This window comes from Ranitomeya variabilis, chromosome 3 (genome assembly GCF_051348905.1).
Source record: "Ranitomeya variabilis isolate aRanVar5 chromosome 3, aRanVar5.hap1, whole genome shotgun sequence".
NCBI lineage: Eukaryota > Metazoa > Chordata > Amphibia > Anura > Dendrobatidae > Ranitomeya > Ranitomeya variabilis.
The window spans coordinates 416,684,560-416,704,914 of record NC_135234.1 but is presented as its reverse complement, the minus strand read 5'-3'; the positions used below and the strand labels follow the sequence as shown (position 1 = coordinate 416,704,914).

Here is a 20,355-nt window from a genome sequence, read left to right as displayed (position 1 = left end):
ATCAAATACATCCTGGTAGTCCGACAAAAACTCAGGGACCTCAGAAGGAGTGGAAGAAGCAATTGATACCAAAGGAGCATCGCCATGAATCCCCTGGCAACCCCAACTTGACACAGACATAGCTTTCCAATCCAGAACTGGATTATGGGCCTGCAGCCATGGCAGACCCAACACGACAACATCATGCAAATTATGCAGCACAAGAAAGCGAATCACCTCCTGATGTACAGGAGTCATGCACATGGTCACTTGAGTCCAATATTGAGGCTTATTCTCAGCCAATGGTGTAGCATCAATTCCCCTCAGTGGAATAGGGAATTCCAAAGGCTCCAGGACAAAACCACAGCGCCTGGCAAACGACAAATCCATCAGATTCAGGGCAGCACCTGAATCCACAAAAGCCATAACCGAGTAGGATGACAAAGAACAAATTATAGTAACAGACAAAATGAATTTAGGCTGTATAGTACCAATGGTGACAGGTTTAGCGATTTTTTTAACGCGCTTAGAGCATGCTGAGATAACATGAGTTGAATCACCACAGTAAAAGCACAACCCATTTTGACGTCTATGATTTTGCCGCTCAATTCTGGTCAGAACTCGGTCACATTGCATAGACTCAGGTCTCTGTTCAGAAAACACCGCCAGATGGTGCGCAGATTTGCGCTCCCGCAAAGGCCGATCAATCTGAATGGCCAAAGCCATTGAGTCATTCAGACTTGCAGGAGTGGGGAACCCCACCATAACATTCTTAATGGCTTCAGAAAGACCTTCTCTGAAATTTGCAGCCAGGGCACACTCATTCCATTGAGTAAGCACCGACCATTTCCGAAATTTTTGACAATACACCTCAGGTTCATCCTGGCCCTGAGAAAGAGCCAGCAAGGCCTTTTCTGCCTGGTTCTCAAGATTAGGTTCCTCATAAATCAAACCAAGCGCCAGAAAAAACGCATCCACATTCAGCAATGCAGGATCTCCTGGCGCCAGGGAGAAAGCCCAATCTTGAGGGTCGCCACGTAACAGGGAGATAACAATTCTAACTTGCTGAGCGGAATCACCAGAGGAACGAGGTCTCAAAGAAAGAAATAATTTACAATTATTCTTAAAATTCAGAAACCTAGATCTATCTCCAGAAAACAACTCAGGAATAGGTATTTTTGGCTCTGACATAGGGCTATGAACAACAAAATCCTGAATGCTTTGCACCCTTGCAGCAAGATGATCCACACTAGAAGTCAGACTCTGAATATCCATGTCTGCAGCTGAACACAAAACCACCCAGAGATTAAGGGGATGAGAGAAGCTGGACAGACTGCAGCAAAGATAGAGAGAAAAAAAAAATTGTACTCAGGGCTTCTCTTATCCCACTTCTGCGATGCATTAAACACTTTTTTGGCCTACTGTACTGTTATGATCCTAGTGGCTGAGGATCACAAAACGGACTAGCTAAGTTTCTGAACATAGACACGAGCTCTAGGGAGGTGGTAACTGGACTGACCGCAAACCTGATCCTAACCAACACACTAAAGGAAGCCGGTGAACGTGCCTAAAATCCTGGACGTCTCGACGCAGCCTGAGAAACTATCTACTCCTGGAGGGAAAGTAAGACCTCACTTGCCTCAAGAGAAATCACCCCAAAGATATAGGAAGCCCCCAACAAATAATAACGGTGAGGTAAGGGGAAAACACAAACGTAGAAATGAAAACAGATTAAGCAAATGAGGCCCGCTAATACTAGATAGCAGAAGACAGATAGGGAACTGTGCGGTCAGTAAAAAACCCTATGCAAAATATCCACGCTGAGAATACAAGAACCCCCACACCAACTAACGGTGTGAGGGGAGAAACTCAGCCCCCTAGAGCTACCAGCAAGCAAGGAAATCACATATTAGCAAGCTGGACAAAAATAAACCAAGAAACATGTGACCACTGATGGTCAAAAAATGAACCAAGCAAAACTTAGCTTCTCTTGAAGAGACTGATAACGAAGGACTGCAGGAGAGCTCCAAAATAGCACTGAAGACATTGACAGCAGGCAACAACTGAGAGTCCAGGTGAACTAAATAGGAAACCAGCTAAGAGATAACGAGACAGCTGATCCTGCCTCAGACCTGCAGAATGACACAAAGAACCACCAGAGGGAGCCCAAAGACAGCACTCACACAGTACCAGTTGTGACCACAAGAGGGAGCCCAAAAACAGAGTTCACAACAAGCCGTGTCGTGACATGCACACTGAAGGGGTTTTATTACCCCATGCCACAATTGATAGAAATGATTGACATGAAATTATATCGTCATATTCGTCATAGTGAGTATCATGTGTATGCATAGGTCATGTGTTGTGAATATTATGTGCGGTCGCAGAAGTCGCCACCGCGACTGGGCCCAGCAGGGTTGGGGGCCCACCCTGCGGAAAAGCAGCCGGCTCCTCTCTGTGAGAAAGGAGCTGCACTGCTCCTGCACTTTCAGTGGAAACAGCCGGGCAGGACTATGCTCCAACCCAATCAGTCTGTGCCCGTGACTCTGATCTCTGCGTGTGTGATAGTCTGCTGCTTGCTGTTGCTGAAGTTGAAGTAGGTACGCGGCACTGGCAGTCTCTGGCACATAAAGTATTGAGGCAGAAGGTGGTGTGCCTCATCCCAGCATGTAAAGTATTAAAGCTTGATGGATTTGGAAGCCGGGGAGGGGACATGAGGGGACACTGCACTCACTATAGTTAGACCCTTGCTTTTAAGTGATAGAAAAGTGTGAGATTTTCCTGTGCATATAATTTATATCATAGTTAACAGAGATCAGTTCTATTGGAGGGGAAGTGTTCAGTAAAAAGGAGATTCTTTATGGGCGTGTAGAGGTAATGAAAGAGGTGGGTCCAAGGGAAACTAGAGTGGTGGGTCCAGAAACCACTAATGCCAGTCATGGCCATGGCAAGTATATTGAGTTGCCCACTGATTTTAATAGGTGCCAAATAATTTTCAGATTTTTCCTACAATGCTTGTAAAGTGATTTTTGCTGATTTTGTGAGGTGACCAGGATGGTAGTCTTGGTGTGGAGCTGTTGTGTTCCCGCACCCTGGCACCCGCAAGAAAATTACAAAGTCTTATCTGCCATGTGATGTGTGTGCAGTGCTAGTCAGTCACTTTTGGGTTAAAGTACTCCTCAGGTTGTAGCATCCCGGTCTCCATCAGCATCACACAATGATTATCAAAGTCCAAGTTCATTTACAACAACACAACTTTACTCAGCTCGTCCAGTTCAGTCACAGGCATCACACAGTAATCCTCCTTAATAATAATAATCTTTATTTTTATATAGCGTTAACATATTCCGCAGCGCTTTACAGTTTGCACACATTATCATCGCTGTCCCCGATGGGCCTCACAATCTAAATTCCCTATCAGTATGTCTTTGGAATGTGGGAGGAAACCGGAGAACCCGGATGAAACCCACGCAAACACGGGGAGAACATACAAATTCCTTGCAGATGTTGTCCTTGGTGGGATTAGAACCTCTAAATACAATTAGAGGGTCAGCGTGCCACCGGCCAGAGCATTTTTTTAGAGCGGCATCGACACAGGTAATGTACAAGGCGGAGGGCGGTTGGAAGTCCAATGCCTTTGTGTTCACAAGTATGTGTATTATTGATGACGTCCGAGCCCATAGGTGTACTGGTGTTGGCCGCATGTTAGGCTTATTTTTTTTTCCATTGCGAGGCTTGCATGTAATTATATGCACCTATTCATAACATGCTTTGGTCCAACCTCTAACTCCTTTTGCCCTAATTTTATATAACAGTAATTTTGAATTGTAATTGCATTTAAGGGCGTTTTGGCTTGGAATTTTATTTCCATTTCCTCTTATAACACTATATGTGCAATATTTGTATTAATTATCTCTTGTGTACCGATTATTTGTCTTCCTCTAGCTGACTTCATTTTCATGTAGCTTGTTTGAGGCACCTTATCTAGTGTTTGTCTTTGTTGATATACACTCACCGGCCACTTTATTAGGTACACCATGCTAGTAACGGGTTGGACCCCTTTTGCCTTCAGAACTGCCTCAATTCTTCGTGGCATAGATTCAACAAGGTGCTGGAAGCATTCCTCAGAGATTTTGGTCCATATTGACATGATGGCATCACACAGTTGCCGCAGATTTGTCGGCTGCACATCCCAAAGATGCTCCATACAAGGCAGGATGGATCCATGCTTTCATGTTGTTTACGCCAAATTCTGACCCTACCATCCGAATGTCGCAGCAGAAATCGAGACTCATCAGACCAAGCAACGTTTTTCCAATCTTCTACTGTCCAATTTCGATGAGCTTGTGCAAATTGTAGCCTCAGTTTCCTGTTCTTAGCTGAAAGGAGTGGTACCCGGTGTGGTCTTCTGCTGCTGTAGCCCATCTGCCTCAAAGTTCGACGCACTGTGCATTCAGAGATGCTCTTAGGCCTACCTTGGTTGTAACGGGTGGCGATTTGAGTCACTGTTGCCTTTCTATCAGCTCGAACCAGTCTGCCCATTCTCCTCTGACCTCTGGCATCAACAAGGCATTTCTGCCCACAGAACTGCCGCTCACTGGATTTTTTTTCTTTTTCGGGCCATTCTCTGTAAACCCTAGAGATGGTTGTGCGTGAAAATCCCAGTAGATCAGCAGTTTCTGAAATACTCAGACCAGCCCTTCTGGCACCAACAACCATGCCACGTTCAAAGGCACTCAAATCACCTTTCTTCCCCATACTGATGCTCGGTTTGAACTGCAGGAGATTGTCTTGACCATGTCTACATGCCTAAATGCACTGAGTTGCCGCCATGTGATTGGCTGATTAGAAATTAAGTGTTAACAAGAAGTTGGACAGGTGTACCTAATAAAGTGGCCAGTGAGTGTATGTATGTTAATATTTTCAATAAAGATTTGTATTGATTTTATATTTATGTGGCACTTCTTTTGAACACAGTCTGATCAACTGTGGGATAAGTATGTTATAGTTACACATGAAGTGTTGCCCACTCCCATGTTGGGAATATGGGCTTGGGTATTAAGCTTACATTTTACAGTAGCAGTAAAGTGGATAAGATTTCTTGAAACCTCATGCAGATGCTATAAAACATTTTTTGCGGATATCATTGCAATTGACCCTTAGCAATGCAAAGCATGAAATGTGTATTACCGTATATACTCGAGTATAAGCCAACCCCAGTATAAGCCGACCCCCCCTAATTTTGCCACAAAAAACTGGGAAAACTTAATGACTCGAGTATAAGCCTAGGGTGGAAAATGCAGCAGCTACCGGTAAATGTCAAAAATAAAAATAGATACCAATAAAAGTAAAATTAATTGAGACATCAGTAGGTTAAGTGTTTTTGAATATCCATATTGAATCAGGAGCCCCATATAATGCTCCATACAGTTCATGATGGGCCCCATAAGATGCTCCATACAGTTCATGATGGGCCCCATAAGATGCTCCATACAGTTCATGGTGGGCCCCATAAGATGCTCCATATTGAAATATGCCCCATATAATGCTGCACAAAGGTTAATAATGGCCCCATAAGATGCTCCATAGACACATTTACCCCATACAGTACTGCATAAAGGTTAATAAGGGCCCCATAAGATTATTATTATTATTTATTTATATAGCACCATTGATTCCATGGTACTGTACATGAGAATGGATTACATACAAGTTACAGATATCACTTACAGTAAACAAACTAACAATGACAGACTGATACAGAGGGGTGAGGACCCTGCCCTTGCAAGCTTACATTCTACAGGATTATGGGGAAGGAGACAATAAGTTGAGGATTGCAGGAGCTCTGGTGTTGGTGAGGCAGTATCTCCGGTAGTGATGAGGAGACAGCGGGGTCAGTGCAGGCTCTAGGCTTTCCTGAAGAGATGAGTTTTCAGGTTCCGTCTGAAGGATCCGAATGTGGTTGATAGTCAGACGTGTTGGGGCAAAGAATTCCAGAGGATGAGGGATATCCTGGAGAAGTCTTGGAGGCTGTTGGATGAGGAGCGAATAAGTGTGGAGGAGAGAGGGAGGTCTTGGGAGGACCGGAGATTACGTGAGGGAAGATATTGGGAGACTAGTTCAGAGATATATGGAGGAGACAGGTTATGGATGGCTTTGTAGGTTAGTATTAGTAATTTGAACTGGATACGCTGAGGGAATGGGAGCCAGTTGAAGAGATTTGTAGAGGGGGGAAGTGGAGGAGTAGCGAGGAGAGAGATTAATTAATCGGATGGACTGGAGAGGTGCAAGGGTGTTATCAGGGAGGCCACAGAAAAGGATGTTGCAGTAGTCAAGGCGGGAGATGATGAGGGCATGCACAAGCATTTTGGTAGATTGACGGTTGAGGAAAGGACGAATTCTGGAGATATTTTTGAGCTGGAGGTGACAAGAGGTGGACAGAGCTTGGATGTGCGGTTTGAAGGACAGGGCAGAGTCAAAGGTTACTACGAGGCAGCAGACTACCAGTACGGGGGAAAGCATGATGCTCCATAGAGACATTTGCCCAATATAATGCTGCACAAATGTTGATTATGGCCCCATAAGATGCTCCATAGAGATATTTGCCCCATATAATGCTGCACAAATGTTGATTATGGCCCCATAAGATGCTCCAGAGATATTTGCCCCCATATAATGCTGCACAAATGTTGATTATGGCACCATAAGATGCTCCATAGAGATATTTGCCCCATATAGTGCTGCGCAAACGTTGATTATGGCCCCATAAGATGCTCCATAGAGATATTTGCCCGTATAGTGCTGAACAAACATTGAATATGGCCCCATAAGATGCTCCATAAAGATATTTGCCCCATATAGTGCTGCACAAACGTTGAATATGGCCCTATAAGGTGCTCCATAGAGATATTTGCCCCATATAGTGCTGCACAAATGTTGAATATAGCCCCATAAGATGCTCCATAGAGATATTTGCCCCGTATAATGCTGCACAAACATTGACTATGGCCCCATAAGATGCTCCATAGAGATATTTGCCCCATATGCTGTTGCTGCGATAAAAAAAAAAAAATTACTCACCTCTCGTTGCTCAGGTCCCCGACACTTGCAATACTCACCGGTCCTCGTTCCGGCGCCGCTGTGTCTTCCGTGTCCTCTGCACTAACATTCAGGCAGAGGGCGCGGACTAACGTCATCGCACCATCTGACCTGAGCGTCACAGCAGAGGACGCAGAAGACGGAGCGGCGCCGGAACGAGGAGAGTTGAATATCGCACAGTGCTGCTCACCCTCCCCATTATACTCACCTGCTCCTGGCACGGTCCCTGCATCTCCGGTGTCCGGGCGCTGACAGCTTCTTCCAGCGTTGACCAGTCTCTGTTACCACTCATTTTAGTAATGAATATGCGGCTCCACCCCTATGGGAGTGGAGTCGGGTCCATATTCATTACTGTAATGAGCAGTACCGTGTGGAAGAAGCTGTCAGCGCCCGGAGACCGGAGATGCAGGGACCTCGCCAGGAGCAGGTATGTCACTGCCGCCGCCCCCCTCCCCCACTGAGACAATGACTCGAGTATAGGCCAAGAGGGACACTTTCAGCCTAAAAAAATGGGCTGAAAATCTCGGTTTATACTCAAGTATATATGGTATATGTGTAACAACCGCAGTGAGGGACTCGCCGATAGTGCAAACTTCAACTTGATGTCTGTCCTTGGAAGCACATTCAGCTAAAGTGTATTGCGGAGCAGAGACCCTTTGGGTTTGTGTGCAACAATACATGCTGCCGGCCAATTAGAGGCCAGCAACTGATGTCAGCGTGCATATGACTGGGGGCACATGGGAGTGACGTAATGTGCTTCTGCCTCTTGTACATTGAAGTCAGGTGCCGGCTTCACAACAGGACGCTGCACAGCTTGGGAGCAGAGAGAAGGTGAGTTCAATTGTTTACTTTTTTCTATCATAAAGAACAGTGTCAGAATGGGGAACATACATACCAGGTTGGGGGATATACTGTATATACCTGGATGAGGCCAGGGCCGGTCTGGGACAAAAAAGGAGCCCTGCCACACAAACCCCACCAGCCCACAAACTATAACACTCCCCACCCCGATCAGTGAATTTTGCTATACTTTGTCGTGCCCCTCAACACTCTTCTTACAGGTGTTATTTGAAGAGCCATGTGTGAATGGCGCCATAGTGTGCATGATCGACCACAGTTCCATTTACATGAATCATAGAGGGTCCAAGTGGACTACCTGCTGCGCATACTTTAGGCTGCATTCACACATTCATGTCAAGGGTTAGTGGAAGTATTGGAGAGCACACAGACCCATCAAGTATGTGCTATTCTGATCCTCAGAATCAGATCAGAATAGGACATGCTCTGAGTTTAGGGGTCTTTTTCTCGGGTCCATCATTATAATAGATGTCTGAGTGGATAAATTTTACTCAATGGGTTTGTGTACCATCCGCTTAAAAAAAAAATAGCTTAGCACACTGACATTTCAGATGCATGTGTGGATGCAGCCATAATGTGGGATATCAAATATGTAAAGATTATTTTATTGGGAATCTGTTTTGTTACTTTTCTAAGAAAATGTACTTTATTTAAAAAGCATTTTTAATTCAAATTTTCTAATAAATGTATACTTTTTTTAATCCTATAAGTGGACTTTTATTTAACATATATTTATTAATTAAATATACTGGCATAGCTACCAATATATTTTGCCTGTGCTCTGAAATATGCTTGGCACTTAGTGCAAAACAGTGGTATGCCTTAATAACAGGGTTTTAGAAGACAGTCTTTTTCCCAGGCTGTCATCACAATAGCAGCCCCATTCTCAAGTCACCTGGATTGATGAGTTACAAAATATTCCTCGTTTGTACAGAGCTGTGATCAAACATTATCTTGGTACTCAGAGTGTTAAAGTGACCTCACACATTGGGATTGAGAAGTGACTATACATTTCTCATGTACAGTCAACCTACCTGGTGCCTCTTCATTTATCTCCCTCTACCAGCACCATTAAAAGCAAATCAGTAGATATGGTTTCCAGTACCATCTCTATGCTGATGACACCGAATTATACACTTCTTCTACTGGCATCATGCCTGCCTTTTTAGAAAACACCAGTGATTGTCTTACCGCTGTCTCCAACATCATGTCCTCTCTCTATCTGAAACTGAACCTGTTAAAAACTGAACTCCTTGTGTTTCCTCCCTCTACTAACCTACCTATGCCCGACATTGCCATTTACGTGTGTGGTTCTACCATTACTCCCCAGCAACACGCCCACTGTCTTGGGGTCATACTTGATTCAGAGCTTTCATTCACCCCCCACATGTGATCACTGACTCGCTCTTGTCATCTGCACCTCAAAAACCTTTCTAGAATTTGACCCTTTCTTACTTTCGACTCTGCAAAAACTCTTACTGTTTCTCTTATTCATTCTCTTCTGGACTAGTGTAATTCTCTACTAATCGGTCTGCCTCTTACCAAACTCTCCCCTCTCCAATCTGTCTTGAATGCTGCAGCCAGGATCATATTCCTCTCCAACCATTACACTGATGCCTCTACCTTGTGCCAGTCATTACACTGGTTACCCATCCACTCCAGAATTCAGTATAAACTTATTACCCTCACCCAAAAAGCACGCCATGGCTCAGCACCACCCTACATCTCCCTCGTCTCAGTCTATCACCCTACCCATGCCCTCCGTTCATTCTCTGCCTTTCTTGGACTGTGGAATACGAAAAGCACAAGTATAGTTTTGATTTTCTAATACACCCCTATACCACAGTTGCAGTCATTTTAATCCCAAGGGGTGCATTTACTCCCAGGATTTGACTTTTATTCCATTGCAGCAGTTGCTGTGGGTGTGCAGTTGTGTATTGTGTACAGTTGTGTATTGCAGTGTCAGTGCTCATAAGGCGACTTTACGCCAACTACCTACAGCCCTTTAGGTCCTAGTGCATCCATATATGAAAAAGGGTTAAGATTGTACATTCAGTCACTCTACTTCACACAAGAATATATTGTAAATCAGGTGTGTGATAGACAACCAGAACAAGATAGGGCTTTAATTGCAGTCACGTTTATTTGCAGCTTCTATACACACTTTCTATGTAATCAAACTTTTCTGACACATTTTAGAGGGGTTCACAAAATGAAATTGTCACCATTTTTACTAAAAAATAAATACAAGACTTAAAGTGTTGCACAGCTCTAAAATATACAAAGGCTTAGATTTAATGTAAACTCTGAAAACATTTTACAAAAGAAAACGTTTTTGCAACAATTTAAATTTAAAAAGTTCATATTTACAGATATTACAAAAAAATACAAAATGGATGCAAGTCCATTAACCATTGTCGTTGTCGCCAGCTAGTACTGGTCCTCCTAGTACCAAAATGGTAGCACTGGAACCTCACTTAATATTCCTTACCAATCAATGTTTAGGGTTAGTTGTTGGTTTTATGTATTCCCTTGGCAATCTCTCAGAACAAATAGTGGTACAAAGCATTGCTTATTCATTTGGCAATGGAGTTCGTGATATAAAAGAAGATTCATCAATGTGAAAAGCCAAAGTCCAAACGTCTATTGCAGCAATGCACTTAGTATGGTTTGGCAAATCAAAAGTAGATTTCAACTTTCCATTTTTTTTGTCCATTAAATACAATGTTACATTAAGTATTAGTATAAATGATAACAAAAAAGGAAAAAAGTTGCATAATAATAAACAAAATTGGTTATGTCAGTGCAAACAGAACAATAATTTTGGAAGTCTGGTGAACAAACATGAGAAACATAGCTTCCCTCACACATACAGTGCTGCTTCTTACATTTATTTCCCTGCTTATACTGAGGTTTAGGACAATGGGTAATGTAGGTTTAGTTAAGGATTAGGAGCACAACCACTGAATATCTGTGTAAACAAAATAAACTGATTTAGAGGGTTCTGACTTCTAAAAATGTTGAATTTGTAGGAGTGTTTTGCATCGTCACCAGTATAAGCAGGAATATCACTATGCTACATATTGTAAGTGAGGTTTTATTTTTTTAAATCTGCACCATATATTATCTTTTTGGTCGATTCCACCTTGATCATTAATAAAAATATCTCCTAATATTTATGAAATGCATTAAATCCCCATATAGTAAATATAATAAATGACATTTTGACAATTTGTAACTTTGTTTTTGATATTGACCTATAGTAAACACAAGTCCATTTGCAACCGCTAATAGGAGAATTAACTGTATTACAATTGGCACATTTCAATTGGACTGTTATAAGATTGTTTTATGCATCATAGGGTTCTTGGATCAACAAAGGAGGAGCAGTCCATGAATTTAAGTGTTCCCATACTAAGCCATTCTTAATCTCTGGTACAAATACAAAACTTCACTTACCACAGAGAAAGAAGTTTGTAGGTTATGAATGAAAACTCTATACTTTCCGCCTTAGAGCAATAAGTACTCTCTACACTATGCCTTAGAGCAATGAGTACTCTCTACTCTCCAACTTAGAGCAATGAGTACTCTGTACTCTGCAACTTAGAGCAATGAGTACTCTGCTCTCCAACTTAGAGCAATGAGTACTCTGTACTCTCCAACTTAGAGCAATGAGTACTCTGTACTCTCCAACTTGGAGCAATGAGTACTCTCCAACTTAGAGCAATGAGTACTCTGTACTCTCCAACTTAGAGCAATGAGTACTCTCTACTCTCCAACTTAGAGCAATGAGTACTCTCTACTCTCCAACTTAGAGCAATGAGTACTCTTTACTCTCCAAATTAGAGCAATGAATACTCTCTACTCTTCGCCTTAGAGCAATGAGTACTCTCTACTCTCTTCTTTAGAGCAATGAGCATGCTCTACTCTCTAACTTAGAGCAATGAGTACGCTCTAATCTCCAATTTAGAGCAATGAAAACTCTCTAATCCTCAACTTAGAGCAATGAATACTTTCCTCTCCACTTTCTGGTTTATGGCATTGAACATTCTTCACTGTATACTTTAGAGCTATAAGCTTTCTCTATTGTCCACTTTAGGGCACTGGACACTCTTAATCTCTACCTTAGAGCATTGAGCACTCTCTACTGTCCACTTTAGGACAGTAGAGACTACTCGGTACTCTACTCTAGAGACTATATAGCTTAGAACAATGAGCACGCTCTACTGTCCAATTTAGGGCAATGAGTACTTTTAATCTCCTCCTTAGAGAAATTAGCATGGTCTTCTGTCCAATTTAAGGCAAAGAATTCTCTTTACTCTCCACCTTACAGTAAGGAGCACTCTGTACTCTTCACCTTAGAGAAAAAAACATGCTCTATTGTCCAATTTTGGGCAGTGAGTACTTTCTACTCTCTACATTAGAGCAATGAACACTCTCTGCTTTCTACCTTATAGGAATGAGCACACTCTGCTCTCCAGGTTAAAGCAATAAGCACTTTCTAAATTCCAACTTGGAGCAATAGGCGCTCTGTGTTCTCCACCTTAGAACAAAGAGGGCTCTCTGCTCTTTACTTTGGAGTTATTGGCATGTTCTACTCTCTACCTTAGAGCAATGAGCACTTTCTACTCCCAACTTTAGAGCAATGAACACATTTGAGCAAAGAGAACTTTCTACTCTAACCTCAGGGCATTGAACACTTTTTACGTTCCACTTGTCCAAAACTGCATTGCCCTTTTTTTTCATCACGGATGATGTATAAAGAAAACTCAGTAGATCCAGCTACATCCAATATGTCTAATTTTTTCTAAATGGGGTACAAAGAGATAAAATGTTGCCAGTTATGGTGGAGGGAAGGTTAAATTAAATTGGTAATAATACATTTCTCCATTGGTATTAGTGTAGAAGCAAGAACCAAAAAAAATTCTCTACTTTTTGGAGTGGCAGTGTGCATAGATTGTTTTGGTGATGAAGAAATGTGTTTTCTCCAACCAACCTGAATCTAGCTTTAAATGCTGCCAAAGTAGGCATAATAATAAATAAGACTGTGAAAACAAAAAATGTATTTGATTAGATAAATTACTCCACATTTACACTGATTGTAGAATTCTGCAATGGAAAAGTGCAGCAAAACATAAGTCACATTATATACAGTAAGTATTCTAAAGGGGTTTTCTGAGATTTTAGAAAATTTGCCCTATGGCTAACAATGTGGTAACATACTAAAATAAAAATAACTCATCTGTCAAATTCCCTGCCATTCAAGCGCTTCTGCCTCTGTGGTCCTCACCATCTTGTAGCTGGGCATGTGCTGTACAGCATTCATGTGGCCACTGCAGACTGTCACTGGCCTGTACAGTACATGATCACCGAGACTAGTAACCTACTATTAGGGGCATTTCTTTTTTTTAAATCCAAGGAAACCCCTTTAAACCTCACTCCGAACCAATTAAATCTTTGTCCTAAAGAAAGTCCCTACTAATGTATTTTGTTGGGTTAGTTTTGAAGCACCATATATGACAATATTATCCATATAGAAATCTTTGGTTCCTTTTATCATAGCTTTTACCCTCCCATGCTGGACATGCTAATCTTGTAGGTGGGAACTACATCATTAGTGAAAAGTGATTGAAAAGGATGATTACTTTCCCTCATTATATGCCCATGTCAAGTACCTTACTCAACGATGATGAAAAACGATTTCTTTTATTAGAAGTGGTGCATTTACACGTGAAATCTTTATGCATGGCAAATATCTGTTGGGCAATTTAAAAAGGTATCACGAAAAAAAGTTATAATTTAATTTAGACATGAAAAATGTTTTTTTAAGTGCAGAAATACCGAAAATTACTCAACCCCTTCCCCACATTTATGCAGTTTATTCCATATTCATGCATGTTAAACTGAAATCTTAAGACTAAGAAAATGATAATATTTATTCATTAATTTTCCTATGATATATATACTCTTTAGCCTTTACTGACATTTCTATACATATGTATATTCACTAACTGATTCCTATGAACAGAGGGTTTTAGATAAATAAAGTCCCCATTATTAATTCAAAAGGCAATCAGTCATTACAAGAAAGTGATGAAAAGTACTTCAACTTCTCCAACCTCTTGTTAAACCTGCTGGAGGCCATATTTATTAACTCCTCTAATACCAGGTCAGCCACAAGCAGCCTGCCCTACACTTTCTTCACTACTTACTGTCTCATTCATAGTACTTTGTTAGACGTGTAAACAGTTGTCCCTTTTACTCACTGACATCTCACTCGCATATGAACAAAAGTGCAAATCACTTTCTTAAAATGTCCACTATTATTCTTACAAAAATTCAAGAAATTTCAAGTATTATTGTTCTTTTCCAGCATTTCTCTTTTCATGTTCACTATCCCTTATTTCAAGTCAATATCAATGGCAATCAACGCATCATAAATGTCTGGGTCTCTGCGAGATTGTATCTATGTGAACAGATCCTAAGAATCTAAGTTCTAAGTAAACAGAACAGTCTATAGATGGAGTCACTATAGCAGAGCATGGTAATGTGATCTATTTCTCTTTATTTTATGCTGGCTCATCTATCAAATGATCAATTACCGTATTCAATGAGACACAGTATTTTCTTCAATTTGACAAAATTGGATATAGAAGAATTGCTTTGAAATTATGAAGACATAATATTGTGCTTTTAATATTGCAGTAATAAATTCTTAGCTATTTTGATCTGATTAGTGTTAAATGGGTTCTTTAATTGATGGCATATCCTTAGGCTAGGTTAATTATGTATAATCACTGGGGAGTTAAGTCCTGGGACATATCATTTTGCAGAATAAAGAACTATAACACTGGGTGAAACATTACTGCATCTTCATTGCTTATCCAGTGCCATACAGTAGCGAGTAGCGACCAAACGTTTTCCTTTTTTTTGAAAGTGTGATTACTTCTGTCCGGTTGCTGTGATGCCATTTTCCTGGTGATTTTAGTAAACCAGAAGCAAATGGTTTTCAGCTATAAGGATGAAAATTGTGTTTGACATTGGTTTATCACTGTATGTGTAAGGTTTCAACATTTGCTGGGCCAAATGTTTTTCATATTTTGTCATGGGTAGTTGAATTTTGCCTAAATTTTTTTGTTTGTGTGCTTATCAGTTTAAACATGGCAAAGACAAAGCCAAGTTTATCACCAGATGTCAGGAAGCTTGTTAATCTGAGAGTAAAGTCAGGCCAAAGCCAAAAAGAGGTAGCTATGGAATTCAACTGCTCTCAGAGTCAAGTGTCAAGTATAATAAAGAAAGCAAAAGAAGTTTATGGAACAGCTGACAAACAATAAAGTGGACGACCACGAAAAACTTCCTCCAAATTTGATCAAATTATTAAGAATAAGTCAGTATCTGATGTCCATAAAAGTGCTGTACAGATTAAACGAAGAATATGGGGTCAAAGTGAGTCACCAAACTATAGAGCGACCGCTAAGAGCAGTAGGGTTGAATGCACGAGTTCCAGCCAAGGAGCCTGTTATGTCTACAAAGAACTGGAAGGTCCAACTTGAGTTTGCCAAGGAACACAATGGAAATAGACAGATTGGTCTAAGGCGTTGGGTAGGCAGGGGCTAGAAATTGCAGCAAGACATTGATCCTAAGCAAAGAAAAATGATCACCTGTTGCAATGGCCAAGCCAATCATCTGATTTAACCCCTATCATGCGCCTTTAGGATAAGTTAGGGTGACGAGTTGGAGCTCGTACCCATAGCAATAAAGCTGAATTGTTTGCAGATTTGCAAATAGAATGGAGCAAGATCCCTCAGGATGTCTCTTGAATACCCTAGTGGCTTCAATGCCCCATCGGTTTGGTACAATAATTAAAGCAAGAGGTTATGCTACAAATACTAAGTAATGGCATTGTAAACAATGAATTACTCTCTAAGTTGTGATCAATAAATAATATATGAAAAACTTTTGGCAGTCAATTTTCTTTAATTAAATGGCCAAACCTATATTCTAAACCATTTTGGTTAAAATTAAGGTCTTGCATGATAACAACTTCATGTACTTTCAAGTGATCACCAGGAAATGGCATCACAACAACCAGAATGAAGTAATCACACTTAAAAAAAAAAAAAGCTAAACTTTTAGTTGCCCCTGTATATGCTGATGTGGATTTCCTTGGTACTGCAGATCAAAGCACAGCATTATTAATTTAAAGCTCTGCACAACACCTTTCTTCTGGTATTAATGCACTTCTCTGACTTTACATACACATACAGTTTCTTTACTAGTGAGAAGACAGCCAGCCAAGATCATGGTAAGGTCTGAATAAAATCTATAATTAATAATATATGAACCATTATCATTGATTTTTTAAGAAGCAGGAAAGAATTGGTCATTTCACACTCAACTTGTTAATTGGCTGAATGACTTATAATAAAGCATAAGTACGATATTACCTGTCCTCAGAATAGATGATAACTTGCTGATTGGAGGGTGTACCACCATTGCTAACTAAACAATCTGTAGAACAAGGTGTTTTTATTCCCGAAAAATGAGGTGGCAGGTCAGATGCTTTCCCGCCACTCTATTCATTCTCTATGGGGTATTCAAAAAGCCAAGCGTAGAGCTCAGCGGCCTCATAGGAAATGAGTGGAGCAGTGGTCAAGCATGTGCACTGCTGATCCATATTAACTGGGATAAAAGTTGTCTGTTCTTCTGAACAGTACAGGTGCCAATAGTCGAATTCCCACCAATCAAAAAGTTACCAAATATATTGTGGACACGTCATAACTTATTTTCAACAGACAATCCCCTTATTTTCAACAGGCAACCCCCTATAAGAGATATCACCATGGTGGTAGGGTGATTTTATTAGTGCCAGCTTGGACCAAAGGCAGTCTTAGCCTCCTATGTTGAGAAGTCTGTAAAAAGTAACATTGACAACTGATATTTGTTAAATTTCACCAGGTTTTGAAAGGTTTGGCCGTTTATTGGAATTATTAGAACATATATTTACTGGCAACAAGATATTAAAGAAAAAACATTTAGTGCGAATCATAATGTAGTTTTATAGATATTAGGCCATTATGTCAATGATAAAACAAGTCAAAACCACAGGGATAGAACAAATTTCATTGAAAAAGTGTAAATACCACATGCACAACTTATGCAGCCACACCAAGGTCCTATAAACCAGATGGACTCTGCCACCTGTGCTCCTTATGGTCTCCTAGATTACATGTAATGGGCTTTACCAATGATTCCCGAAGCTCACAATTACTGGTGAGCTGAAATCCGAGAAACTGGCTCGCCGATGAAGGGTTTATCAGAGAGCCATGAAGAAGGTTCTCTGTGACGACAAAATAACTGTGGGCAAACAAGGGTTCAAAATGGTTCTTGCACAGGGACCTTCTATTGTCTATATCCGCCCATGCTACACATTTTCAACAATACTTATAATTTTGTATACTAAAATGATCATTTTCTTGTTTTAATCCAAGTTTCAGTGCACAGTTCAATAGGTGGCTTTTTCATCTGTTTTCAGTAATACGTTGTGCTCACTTGCAGTTGTCACAGTTTCGTTTATAATGGCACTTCCATCAGGTATACTGGGCATTAATAATTCAATTTTTGCCGATTAAAAGGCTTTACAGAAAGCACCTTATATAATATGTATAGCGAGTGCAAATATTACAAATCTACTATTTATTCATCGTAAAACCTTAGTATCATAAGCAGGACAATATTAGAAAAGTATTTTCAGCCAAACAGTCCCAACATTTCTACAAAGGGTGGCTGAGAAGGGTGACACAACAGTCGCCCCATTAATCAGCGACCTTAGCTGTGCCACATAGCTTATATTCCCGATGGCTCATTGGCATCAAGCAATTCTTGGCTTGCAGAGCTTTATTATCAAGAGCCAGTGTTACCCTTCAAGATTTGATTGGCCTTGCAATCAAAATATTAGTGAGTAGGAAAAGAAGAATGAATGCTACAGTACTTTCAAATTCTCTTTACATTAAAAAACTTTAAAAATGTACAAAAAAAATTTGAGGCTGCTGAGTATTATAATGGTCATGGTCAAGTATTACTGTGATGCAGAACAGGACGATGGTATTCACAGAATACAATTCCCTATTAACCCTCTAAATTCATTATTTCCCTCTTGTGTGCTGCAACTAGGAGCGCTACGCACACTCTCCATGATTTCTAATGCCTTTATTCATTGGCTGCATATCCAATTTTTGTTTAATAATCCTATGTACAATTTTATCAAAAATATGTTATTTACATCCTTTTTAAGTACTTTGAAAGTTTGCTCTATTATTTGAATTCCTAATGTACAAAAATATGTATTTTCAAGAATTATTTCTTCTTTTTTTCATCTGCTTATTTCCCAGGGAAGCACTTCAGCAAAGTTATATGTCAATATTTTTTTTAACATTTTGAATTTCCCATAACAAATACTTTCCCATTTACTTATCCCTTAAAGTGGTTTTGTTAGATTACCGATATACAATAACTACATTTTAAAGAAAACAATAGCTTAGGTAAACACAATTTTCCATTATTCCTAATAATAAGTAATTGCACTAGTATTTTCTTTTGTCCATTTTAATTTTGTTTTGTTCAGTGCTTTTATATGTCCTTAAAACTCACAGCACCCTGCAATATTTGTTTGAGAAATTGATAGGTTTTTTTTTATCAGGCAGGTATTTTATTCTGAAAAGTTCATTGGAAAGAAATACAAACCAATGTTTTATAAGCAATAGTAACTGGACATGGTCCTGGCGCAGAATCTGGTGTGCAGACATCCCTTCTTTTCTCTATTGGGCTGGCACATAAATTATTAAATGGTGGCAATGTCTCAGTTTATTAATTTGTGGCAATCCATCTGTTGCACAGAAACCATAATGAAAGTCCTACGTTGAGCTCTGTGAAGATCTGTCATCATGAGGACTACCATCTGAATTCTCAGTCTCACCTTCAGAAATGGCCTGCATCGGGGCATTATATAACCGGCATCTAACACTGTAACGGCTGCTGCTTGCAGCAGGAGGCACTCGGGACCTTCCAACCCTAGAAGCCGCTGACATAGTCTTTGTTGAAAATCCTTCAGATATTACCCGAGGAGAACACGGTGATAATGGTGAAAAAGCATCACTACCAGGTGACAACTGGCCAGGTTCTTCACAGCCGGACAAGTCAAGGGGCAAATCTCCAATTGACTTGGGTGTTACTGGGCTCTTCAGTATTTCCGTAGCTGACATGCGGTAACTGGAATCTGTCCTGCTGCCCTTTTTCAAGAGGAGCAGCTTAAATTCTTCATTTGATGTATTTGATTTTTTAGCATTCCTGTAGATCAGTCCCGCAGACCTCTGAGAACCTGCTGGTGTAGCTTGTTGGGGTGGTGTTACGGGTAAAGCTTTTGATTTGCTTTTTACACCAGTCTCTCCGGAATCTTTTCTACCCAAAATTTTCCTTTTAGATCTGCATTGAACACACATGGAAAGACATTGAAATTGGGATGAAAAAAAGTTAATATAATGCTATAATAGAAATGTACTTATTTATTGTAAATAATAATTGAAGCATATATTCGACTCTATTATACACCGTTTATACTATTATACTATAGATTTGTTTAAGAATGAGCATTCCATTTTAATTTTATATTTTGTTCTCACTATGCTAAATTTTATCCTAGTGATTTTTTTTGCCATGAATGACTGATACCCTCAGACACCTTTTAGGCACCCACAGGAGCGATAAGGGGTTCTGATTCTAACTGAGACATATAAAGCTCTGCAAAAATTATAAATACCTATCTTTCAGGTTGACAGAAATGCATATTTTTCTTGATTTGGAGAACAGTAATTAGAGCAGCTAAACCTTAACCTCTTCCCAACGTAGGGCATAATAGTACATCCTAATAGTACATCCTTCATCAGGATGGGTTCAGGAGATGAGCCAGCACCATACCTCGCGAATGCCGAAAATAACAGTGATCAAAACTTACTCCAATCAATACTGTTTAATCATTTAAATGCTGCTGTCAATCTTGCCACCAGCATTTAAACAGAGTATGTCAGCAGATTTTTGCTATGGAATCTAAGGACAGCTTAATGTAGCAGCTGAGACACAGATTTAAGGGATGTGTCATTTATTAGGCTGTGTACTGTTATTTCCATACAATAAAGGTTTTATCACTAGGAGATCATCACTGCTCAGATCAGATTGCAAAGGAACCCTGGTTGACCACGCTCGATCCTCTGATAGGCTGCTCACTGTCAATAAACAATGTACATAGAAAGCTGTGGTGTGGGTGGGGTTAGTTTTCTGAGCTCTGTTTCATGCTACATCTAAAAACTCAGATTATATCACAGCTGCTGCACCCAGTAAACTAAGTGATACATCGTTGGAATCAGG

General features: G+C 40.3%; 1 protein-coding gene across 4 annotated transcripts in view; it reads right to left on the bottom strand.

The window, feature by feature from the left end:
- Nucleotides 1–10,064: 10,064 nt before the first annotated feature.
- Nucleotides 10,065–20,355, bottom strand: part of NHS (NHS actin remodeling regulator) — a 278,531-nt gene continuing 268,240 nt past the window's right edge. For all 4 annotated transcript variants that reach the window (XM_077296316.1, XM_077296317.1, XM_077296318.1 and 1 more), the window contains one exon: nt 10,065–19,416. In XM_077296316.1, coding sequence (XP_077152431.1) covers nt 18,849–19,416 — 568 coding nt within the window. In that variant the 3' untranslated portion in view covers nt 10,065–18,848. The remainder of the gene's footprint in view (nt 19,417–20,355) is intronic.